This window comes from Pinus tabuliformis, chromosome 5_2 (assembly GCF_031772625.1).
Source record: "Pinus tabuliformis cultivar Carrire ecotype Pingquan chromosome 5_2, CPIR1, whole genome shotgun sequence".
In the NCBI taxonomy this organism is placed as follows: domain Eukaryota; kingdom Viridiplantae; phylum Streptophyta; class Pinopsida; order Pinales; family Pinaceae; genus Pinus; species Pinus tabuliformis.
Genome location: NC_142306.1, coordinates 81,890,117 through 81,901,242, shown reverse-complemented (window position 1 = coordinate 81,901,242; position 11,126 = coordinate 81,890,117). Strand labels below are relative to the sequence as shown.

General features: G+C 37.2%; 1 protein-coding gene across 1 annotated transcript; it reads right to left on the bottom strand.

The window, feature by feature from the left end:
• Window positions 1-226: 226 nt before the first annotated feature.
• LOC149157639 (uncharacterized) lies at window positions 227-655 on the bottom strand. The gene has a single exon (XM_089433748.1). It carries the CDS (start codon window positions 653-655, stop codon window positions 227-229), a length of 429 nt encoding a protein of 142 aa, XP_089289874.1.
• Window positions 656-11,126: the final 10,471 nt, after the last annotated feature.

The following is an 11,126-nucleotide window of genomic DNA, read 5'->3' as shown; positions in this document are numbered from 1 at the left end:
TCTTTCATTAAATGATATCCCGCCTTGAAAGAAGAGTGCACCTATTCTTCAGCTCCGAGCATGTAATCACCTGCCAACAGGTGTCCCAGTGGGCTGAGGGATTATCGACACCGTAATTTACCAAATGATCTGCCACTACATTCGCCTTACGTCTGATTGCATGAAGGATTAATTCGTCCAGGCAAGATATATGTTTTGCGATAAGTTATGTTACCTTGGCAAGCCTCTAGTGCTTCCTGACTTTACTTGGTTTAGCTCCTGTATACAGTTTTCTTACTGCCGTGACCGCTAGTTGAGAGTCCCCTTCCACCATTGTGGCTCCAACTTTCAATCTTTTGAGAATTCTCAAACCTTGTTCAAGCGTTGCAAATTCCATTTCGTTATTAGTTCCTTCACCCAGTGATTGACTATAAATATGCTGAATTTCACCTTTACTATCCCTGATAACACCTCCAATGCCTGTAGGTCTCAGATTTCCCCTGGAGGCTTCGTCAAAATTGAGTTTGAGGAAGCCTATCGGCAGAGGAATCCAGAAATTCCCATTGGAGTTCAGTTCTTGTCGGTGAATCGAAGAGGACGTGAAGGTTCCCATGTTAATTCCAAAAGCTTTCAAAATCTGTAAGTCTAAATTAGAGATGTTCTTGTCCTGTTCCATTCTCCCTTTGGCGAGAACTATTCTCTTGATATTTTGAAGAATTGTGTTTTTTGTGTGATTTAAATCTCTTGTTTCATTTAGGAATACTCGCCTATTTATTTCTTTCCAAATTGTCCATGCTATAAACCCTAGAATGAGTTTCCATATTGTGTTAACCGATTGGGTACTGGAGAAGTTACCTCTCCAATTCTCTATAGTTTCTTGAATTGAATTCATTATCCTGTCCATCCTTTTAAGAGTGGCTTCTGCCAAATTCCATATGTTGTCTTCCCATTCACAAGTATTGAGGAGATGATTCATGGTTTCCTCCTCATTTCCACACGTGGGGCAGCGAGGACCTATGAATCCTTTTTTCCAAAGATTTTCCCTAGTGAGCATTCTCCTGTGCATTAGAATCCAGAGGAACATTTTAATCTTCGACCAAAGTTGGGCATCCCATACTTTGTTGTGCCACTTGACTGTCTCTTCATGCTCATTACCTTCTATATGTGTTCTTGCTTCTTTGAGTGTGAAGTTGCCCCCTTCAAGCTTTCCCCAGCATAATTGGTCTTTATCCCTTGCTTGCCCTATCCTTCTTTTGGCCAATTGTGTTCGCAGGTTCCTTAAACTATTGTTTTCTTCTGCCATAGATTTGCCTCATGGAATAGCCATGTTCTCCATGCCTGGTCATTTTTTCTTTCCTTCTAGTAATGATTCACTGTGGTTCTACCTTATTCCTGGTTTCCTCTTTAGATATCTACGAATTCAGGGCTTTCCAACTTAGGGAGTTGTTGCCATGCATCCTCCCAGAAAAGGGTCGTCTTTCCGTTTCAAATTTCCCAAAAAATTTGCTCCCGAATAATATGCCGGTTAGTTCTCACCATGTTCCAAATTGGAGAGCCTTCCACAGTTTATTGCATTCATATTAAGTTCTGCAGTCTGTAATTTTGGGCATACTTCTCTTTCCAATGTTTGGCCCATTGTAAGTTGGGCTCTTTAATCCACCTCCACCATAATTTTGCCACACAGGCATGGTTAACCGTGAATGGGTCTTGCAGGTTCAGCCCTCCTAGATGTTTGGGTTTGTAAAGCTTATTCCATGTCATCAATGCCCATTTCTTCTTCTCTGAATTACTCGACCAGAGAAAAGCCCTTTGTATGACCCTTATCTTCTGCAGAATTCCTTTGGGAGCTGGAAGAATGGAAAGCATGTATTGTGGTATAGCCTGGAGGACTGCTTTGGAGAGGACCAGTCGACATGCGAAGTTCAGGGCTCTGTGTGTCCAATGATGACATCTTTTTTCCAAGCTAGCTAAAAGCTTTTCCCATTGCAATTTTTTCCAGGGCTTGTTGGTCAGAGGAATGCCGAGATATCTTGAGGGGAGGTTACATTTTTTGAAGCCTATAATGGAAGAGATATTCTTTTGAACAGCTAGGTGCATATTAAAAAAGAAGATAGAGGATTTTGAAATATTAAGCTCCATCCCTGAGGCTCTGCTAAAAAGATTGAGAATGCTCTTGAAACCTAGAGCTTCTTTAATGGAGGGTTTGCCATGCAGCATTGTATCATCTACAAACTACTGATGAGTCGTTGTTGGAATTGAGGGCAAGTGCTGAAGTCCTTAAATGTTTGCTTCTTCTTTGGCCTTTCTGATAAGTCTGATTAAACCTTCCATCAAAATGACGAAAAGGAAGGGGGATAAGGGATCACCCTGCCTCAAACCTCATGAAGGAGAAAACCGGGTAGTTGGGGCTCCATTAACCAGTATTGAAAATCTTGTGGATTTTACCAAAGCTAGGATCAAAGTTATCCATTGCTTAGAAAAACCAAAGGATTCCAAAATTGTTTCCAAATAGTGCTAGTTTACCTTATCATATGCTTTTGAGAGGTCTAATTTCATCAACATTCCTGCTCTCTTCAGTATTTTAAGTGTGTGAATCATCTCTTGTGCTAGTAAGATATTGTCCAAAATCTGCCTTCCCTCTACATAGCCTGACTGCTCTTCCGAAATAATACCAGGAAGAATGGGTTTCATTCTATTGGCTATGATTTTGGAAATAATCTTGTGCAGGACACTGCAGAGAGAAATTGGACAAAACTTTTAGGGTGTGTTAGCTTCCTCCTCCTTCAGAATTAGGGCAAGGAAAATAGAGTTGAGGGACTTGAGGATTGAAGAGGAGCATCGTGAATCCTCCACTACTTCCCAAACCTATGTCTTGACTATCTCCCAAAAAGCTTTGTAAAATTTGATGGTAAATCCATCCTGCCTAGGTGCCTTACCATTTGGAATCTCTTTTATAGCCTCGTCTACCTCTTCTAGGGAGGTTTCTCGAACTAAAGTTGTGTTTTTATCCTCTGTAATTAGTTTGGGGATGGAGGATGTAAGTTCCTTAATGGCCTCCTCTTTATTGATCCCAAGTTCCTGAGAAATTCTACTGAAGTGGGTCATAAGTAGGTTGGAGATTTCTTGGTGTGTCTATATTGTGGCTCCTTGTTCATCAGTAAGGCTTAGAATTTTGTTAGCCCCTCTATAGTCAATGACTGAACTATGAAAGAATTTTTTGTTCTGTTCACCTTCTTTAAGCCATTGGATTTGAGATTTTTTCTTCCATAGTGTTTCCTCTTGTTGGCATCGAAGTTGCCAGTCCTGCATGAGCTTCTTTTCCCCGTCCATAGTGTCTTGGTCTATGATACCTTGAATCCATCCTTCGTGAATATGTTCCATTTGCTCTTCTAGTTTCTTTTTTTCCTTGAATATATTCCCAAAGACTTCATGATTCTAGATTTTTTATTTTGGCTTTGATGTTTTTTAGCTTAGCCTACAGAAGATACATTTTGGTCCCTTGTATGCCCAATGGTTCTTTCCACCATTGTCTAATTTTCTGAATGAACTCAGGATGAGTAAGCTAGAAATTCTCAAATTTGAAAGGTTCATTTCTAGCAGTGCCTTGGATTGCAGCAGTAATTGTGATGGGCTAGTGGTCTGACCCTCCGCTAGGAAGAATATCCGGCTCAACACTAATACCATCTAGAAGAATGCTTTTTGTTATTAAATATCTATCCAAATGAGAGGCTATTTGCCTTTCACCTCCCCTTTTGTTGTTCCACATGAAAGTGCTGCTTTTGGGGGGAACATCAACCAGATTGGCTGATCTAATGAAGTCTAGGAAAGCTTCAGAGTCTCTATTAAGTTTCCTAATAACTCCTCTCTTTTCCATGAGTGAAGTGATCATGTTGAAATCACCTCCAAAGATCACCTTAGCTTCAGGATATCTTTGCTTCAGGTTGAAAAGAGTTCTTAGAAAATTAAGTTTTGCCTCTAGATTCTGGGGACCATAGACATTGGTACATAGATAAGTCTCAGAGTTCCCTACTACCTAGACTTCTAAAGCAATGTAGGATTTGGCTGCTTCAGAGGAAAGGAGTTGGATAACCTGTGGATTCCATAAAATGACCAAGCCTCCCTCCCATCCATTTCTAGTTGTCTCCAAGTATTCCATGTGTTTGCCTAGTTTTTTGCTGATATTAACTACTGTGTTGCTTGAGCACTTAGTTTCCTGCACAAACACTATGTCGGGTTGTTCCTTTTGGACCTTCTTCTTTAATAAACATTGTTTTTATTGGCTATTAAGCCCTCTAGCATTCCAAGAAAGAACTTTCATTTTAAATAGAGTTTAGGAGGTTAGTGAAAAATCCTCAAGGGCTTTCATCTTACCTGAATTTAAAAGCATTTGTCCTAGTTCTTGTAATGCTTCATTGTTAGTTCTTCTTCCTCTCTTTTTCCAGTGCTTGGAGTTTAAGGAGGTTTGATGCAATCCCTATGTGCGGATCCCTAGTCCCTTAGTTGTTCCTAAGCACTTACTCTGCAGCTCCATCTCTGCCCATTGCCGTACTATGAATATGTCATTGATTCTCTTTACCTCCTCTTCCAATATATGTTCCATTCCTTTCATTTTCCAGTTATCAACCATGTTTGGTGATCCATACCTTCTTGTTGTAGTATGTCGCTTAATTCCATATCTTCGAGCCCTATTTCACTGCTGAACATCTCCTAATATTCTTCTGCTCCTTCCGTAGTTTCTTGAACCTGATGGAAGATACTTGAAGGGTTCTCCTTCGGTTCCTTCATTTCTGTTGTTGTTGTAGATCTGCTTGCTTTCTTGGTTTCTTGTACTTTATTATTGTCCTCTAATTCCGTTTTTGTTTCTAATACTTAAAATGAATTGCTTATGTTTCCGTGTGAAGTACTTTCCTTGGTTTGGCATTTTTTACTTGCTCTCTTTTTTTCTTTTGGTCTAATAAAGGTGTCTTTGTTCTTTTCTCCCTTGTTTTCCTTATTTTCCTCTACTGCTTTATTCAGTGGGCATTCTCTGATTAAATGACCATGCTCATGACATTTCCTACATCGTAACAGGATTTTCTCATAGTCAATGGCTTGGAAATAATCTTCGTCTCTGTATTCCAGCCATAGGCTGTCATGCAATGCTCCCGGAACATCCATTTCCCCGCAGATTCTATCACAAGATGTATACCTTTTTTGTAATGTCACTTATGAGGCCTTGATGAAGGTCCCTAGCTTGTTACCTATCCGTTCCAGAGCTATGTGTCCCCAATAATCAATTGGAAGAGAAAAAAGGTGTATCCAAACTGGTACCCGCTTGAAGGTTTCCTTCTCTGGTACAAAGTTGGGTTTCCAAGCCCTTATGTAAAGTCCCGCAGAGGCAAAGAAATATGGTCCTCCATCAAATATCTGATCCTTGTCTTCCAGATTCGAGAAGACAATAGTAAAGAAACCCTTGGCTCCTAAGAGCAACCTAACATCTCCTTTGGGTTTCCATTGTTGCTTTATCCACTTGCACAATGCTCGGTCTGTTGGCAAAAACCCCATGAACCTACAGATCACTACATGTTTGACCATGTGATCTCGGTACAACTAAATTTCCAGATCAGAAATCACAACCCTTAGGGTTTCTGTGGCTTTGGGCTTGCACAGGCCCTGATTTTTTTTCCCATTGGTTGCTAATGTTGTTCCCCCATTTTCCTCTTTATCTTGATTTAGAACCTCTTCCTCTGCCATTGTCTGTTCCTTCTCCGGTTTGTTTCCTTGAGAAAACTATCCATGGGAGGGATTCTCGTTGTTTTTTTCCTCTGTGCTTTTGCTCTCATCATTTTCCTTCAATTTTTTGGTGTTTTTACCTTCATTTCTTCTCTTCCCCTTGCTGGATGGAATCTCCTTACCTGACTTCTCAGACCCTAATATTTGCACTCCATTCCTTGATGTTTTCTTGTTCATCATTATCTGTTTGTATGATGGGGTCCTAATGGACCCCACGTTTTCCATTTGTCAGGTCAGATTTTGCCCCCTTCTGTGAAGCTCTACTACTCTGGCCTTGTTCTTCTCCAGAGTTAGTACTTAGGCTATTGTCGAAACCGTGAACTTCAAACCCTAGTTCCCACCAGAGCTCCCGCCATACTCATCCCGACCCAAGGTTTCACATTAATTTTAGATTCCAAAAATGAGCTTGATTTCCAAGCATAACTTAAATTTAATCAACAATGTCATGTAATCCAAAATCTTAGTCCTCCGGAGTTTCGTCATTGTCTTCTTCCACAATATTGTCTGCTTCATTTTTCTCATTTTCCTCCTCTAATGGATCTTCGATGTCTGCGAATCTCCCAATCTATGCCTTTCCAATCATTCCATGTAATGGTGGTTGGGTTTCCTTTGCCTTTTTCTCCACACGTGATTCACTAAAGTCCCATTTATTCAACCCAATTTCTTTCATTGCATCTGGAAGAAATTGAAGAGCATTAATTCATTGCTAAATAAAATTGCACTGTATTGGATAATTTTCAATGGCAATGCAATTTCTTCCTTTTTGAAGGCAACATGTTAGTGTTGTACCTAATTATCAAGCACAAAAGAAATAATGAAGTAAATTAGTACAATGACATATAAATTAATAAATAACATATTGAACTTCAATTCCATAAAATAAAAATTACCTGAGCCAGAAAATAAATCCAAAACCCAATCTCCTTCATTTGATTGCCGCAAAGACATGGCTAAATCGAGCTCCTAAATAACATTGGGTTACATTGTTTAAGTGCTCAAACGGCTTGATCAAGCACTTAAAAAGGGCTCAATCGAGCAATCATTTTTTCCACCCAAACATGTTATCTCTTTCCAAAAAGTGTAACCCAACTCCATGCTTTCACCCTTATAGATTATGAATTTCTAAGAATCTATATCCTAATTATTATTATTATCCAATTTTAAGGTCATAGCCAAGCCAGACACCAAATTGGTGTATGATACCCCCTTGTTTGTGGGACAAGACACCCACCTCCATGCAACGATTTGATTATTATGCCTACGAAGGCATACCTATTCTAACCCCTTCTGGTTTTTGAACCTGTGACCTCTTAGGAGGAAACGCACGCTCTTAACCATTAGGCATATTCAAGCTCTAAGAAAGTGGATTTGATTAGCTAAAGATAGCAATCTAGAAACTCACATTTATAACTCACGATCACAATATATAACACACTTGTAACATTACAAATTATGATAATATGTTTGAGAATACAAGCATAACTATTTCCTTTCATGCATCTCCAATGGGAATGTAATTATGAACTAGAATCTAGCCTAGGTTTGGAGGTTGTGTTTTAAAAATTGATGCATTAATAAAGCCTATATGTGTAATCTTAAATGTATAAAATTGTATTTTATGCTATTTCAAAAAAACTGATTTGAACGTTCATTTTGTTAGGTTTAAAGGTTGCATAATTTAGCACAAAATTTAACATTGATTTCCAAGTTATTAATTTGTTTTAGTTTCCAAAAAAATTACATATTTGAATATTGATATAAACTATATTAACACTATCTATCTATCTATATAACATAATATTATATTAGTTTAATTTAATGATATATATTTAACATCTTCCCACATAACTTTTCCAAGAGTCATTGCTACCATCATATAACTTTGAAATATACTCTAAAATATCTATAGAAATCTTTTACTTTTCACAAAATCTCATATATATATATATATATATATATATATAATATATATATATATATCTTCTCAAGGAACTCTTAATCACAAACGCACAAAGTCATTACAATCATGGTATTATAGTCATCATATCAGTAGCAAAACCGGACTTTTCAAAGCATGTTTTAACAGACAACTTTTACTTATGAAGAGAAATGCCTTCATCCATATCTTCAAATTCTTGGTGAAAAAGAAAATTCCCACAGGTTTACAATAATTTTTTGCCATTGAATTCAAATACATTACCAATATTTCAGCTGGGGCGATTATGAGAATCGCGGGTGTATTTTTAAAAAAATTAATATTTTAAACAAAAATAATAAATATTACAGAATATGTGAAAATTTTATGTAGAATTTTACTAAAAATCAATAAAGTTAGTGTTCTAATATGTTCTAATGTGAAACGGTGATTCTGAGAATCGCCCCACCACCCAGCGATTCTCAGAATCTCCCTTTCACATTTTGTAAACATATTTATTATAATAGTAGCCAAATGAAATGCCTGTTGTCAATAATATTTTTGGTCTAAACTATTATAGTTTTAAATGGTTATAATGTTTTCGTTTTTTTTAAATATTAAATATATTTAAAAACCTATTTTAACTCAAGAAATTAAAAAAAAAAATCATTAAAAATATAATTAAATAAAAAATGTCCCCCAAATTCCAACCAAATATAATTGTCTAGCCTCAATAGCCTTATCCTATTTTCAACGTCTACTTTATAAATTTATATTTTTACAACTCCACTACTTAATAAGAGAGATTAAAATAAAAATTATAACACAACTTCACTCTAACCGGTTTAACTTTTGATTGTACAACCAACCCCTCCATGATTATACAAGCAAGAACCATTGAAACTACAAGAACGTGTTTTAGGTTAAAAGTCTGCTTCATTATCTCCCTTTCTATTTACGTGAAGTTGTCAAAGTCTGTGTCAGGCAAGCAGTTTTGTACGGGTGAAGGCACAGTGGCCGAAGAACAATAATAAATAAAGATAGTAAATGTGAAAGGGCGATTCTGAGAATGGCCGGGTGGTGGGGCAATTCTCAAAATCACCCTTTCACATTTACTATCCTTTTTTTTTGCCATTGAATTCAAATACATTACCAATATTTCAAATGGATCTCTTTCTAAACGAATATTTCAGCTGGGGCAATTTTGAGAATTGTGGGGCTAGGTAGCTATTTATCAAAATTTTGCGCGCTTCATGAAATCGAAAGCAGTGTTAGAGGAACCAGTCAAATTCAATTTTTTCAAATCTGCCAAGAATGGGGCTAGGAATATCTCTCCCTGCAATCAGTCGAATCCCTGGAACTTCAATCGGAAGGTCAACGTCTTTGAATGAGTTTTCAATCTTTTTAACAAGCACTGGAAGGTATAACATGAGGCAGAGCAGAGAATTCGGGGAAGTGAAGAATATGTAGGAAGGTATTTCTAGTTTGGATGTCACATCGAACATGGTGGTGCAGAACATATCAGTGATGAAAGCGCAAAAAGGAAACGAGGAGGATCTAAGAGCATCTTCCAGAAAAAATTTCGTTTTCTCCATTTGTAAAGATATGCGAATTCGGTGATTCATTTATGTAACGTCCCCTTCAATCTCCACATCAGGGAGCTCGACGAAGCGCATCCTTTCCACAGCCGAGGACACCAGGCGTTGCATATATAGGCTTTGGCGAGGAAAGGCCGTCATCCATTTGGGAATGATGAAGGCGACAGAGAAGCCATGGTGGAGTGCTAGCCTCTTTGCAAGCTCAACCATGGGGATAAGATGACCCATCACTAGCGACGGAAAGATTGCTACATGTTGCCTATGGCTCTCCATTTACACCTGTCGACCAAAAGCGATTCAGTTCTGTTTTAAGATCAGAAGGATTTGTTTCGCTGACATGAATTTAAACATGAACTCTACTATTCAAGAGCTGGATTGCTTTACTCTTCAGGAAACTTGATAAACATGGCAATAATAAGTGGCTTCCGATGTTATAAATGGCTTAATCCAAGGCGTTTGTCTCCAATTCTGCATGGAAATAGAATTAGTGGTCTATTCTATATTAAATTATTTTTCATAACATTTTTTAATAGTGGACAAAGTTTCATCATAGAAAATATGCTTATCACAGCAAAGCGAAAAAGAATAACTAGAGTTATACTAATAATAATAGTCAAAAAACAAATTTGTTGGATTGCATGCAGGCGTGGGCACATGGGGTGATTTTGAGAATCGCCCCGCCACCCCGCGATTCTCAGAATCACCGCAACTGAAATATTGGTAATGTATTTGAATTCAATGGCAAAAAAGGATTATAAACCTGTGGGAATTTTGACAGATCTAAAAAAATTGAATTTAACTGGTTCCTCCAACATTGCTTTCGATTTCATGAAGCACGCAGAATTTTGATAAACAGCTGCGAGGATATGGAGGTTGAGCCAATAAATGCAGGCGTGGGCACATGGGGCGATTCTCAAAATCACCCCACCACCCGACGAATCTCAGAATCGCCCCAGCTGAAATATTCATTTAGAAAGAGATCCAGCTGAAATATTGGTAATAGATTTGAATTCAATGGTAATGTATTTGAATTCAATGGAAAAAAAAAAGGATAGTAAATGTGAAAGGGTAATTCTAAGAATTGCCCCACCACCCCACAATTTCGAGAATTGTCCTGCCACCCCGCGATTCTCTGAATCGCCCTTTCACATTTACTATCATTTTTTCACATTTACTATTTTTATTTATTATTGTTCTCTGACCACTGCGCCTTCACCCCTGAAAAACTGCCTGCCTAACACAGACTTTCACAACTTCACATAAACAGAAAGGCAGATAATGAAGCAGACTTTTAACCTAAAACATGTTCTTGTAGTTTCAATGTTTCTTGGTTGTACAATCATGGAGGGGTTGGTTGTAGAATCGCAAGTTAAACCAGTTAGAGTGAAGTTGTGTTATAATTTTTATTTTAATCTCTCTTATTAAGTAGTGGAGTTGTAAAAATATAAATTTATAAAGTAGATGTTGAAAATAGGATAAGTCTATTGAGGCTAGACAGTTATTTTTGGCTGGAATTTGGGGGACATTTTTTGTTTAATTATATTTTTAATGATTTTTTTTATTTTTAAATTTCTTGAGTTAAAATAGGTTTTTAAATATATTTAATATTTTTAAAAAATGAAAACATTATAACCATTTAAAACTATAATAGTTTAGACCAAAAATATTATTGACAACAATCATTTCATTTAGATACTATTATAATAAATATGTTTACAAAATGTGAAAGGGCGATTCTGAGAATCACGGGGTGGCGGGGCGATTCTCAGAATCACCCTTTCACATTAGAACATATTAGAACACTAACTTTATTGATTTTTAGTAAAATTCTACATAAATTTCTCACATATTCTATAATATTT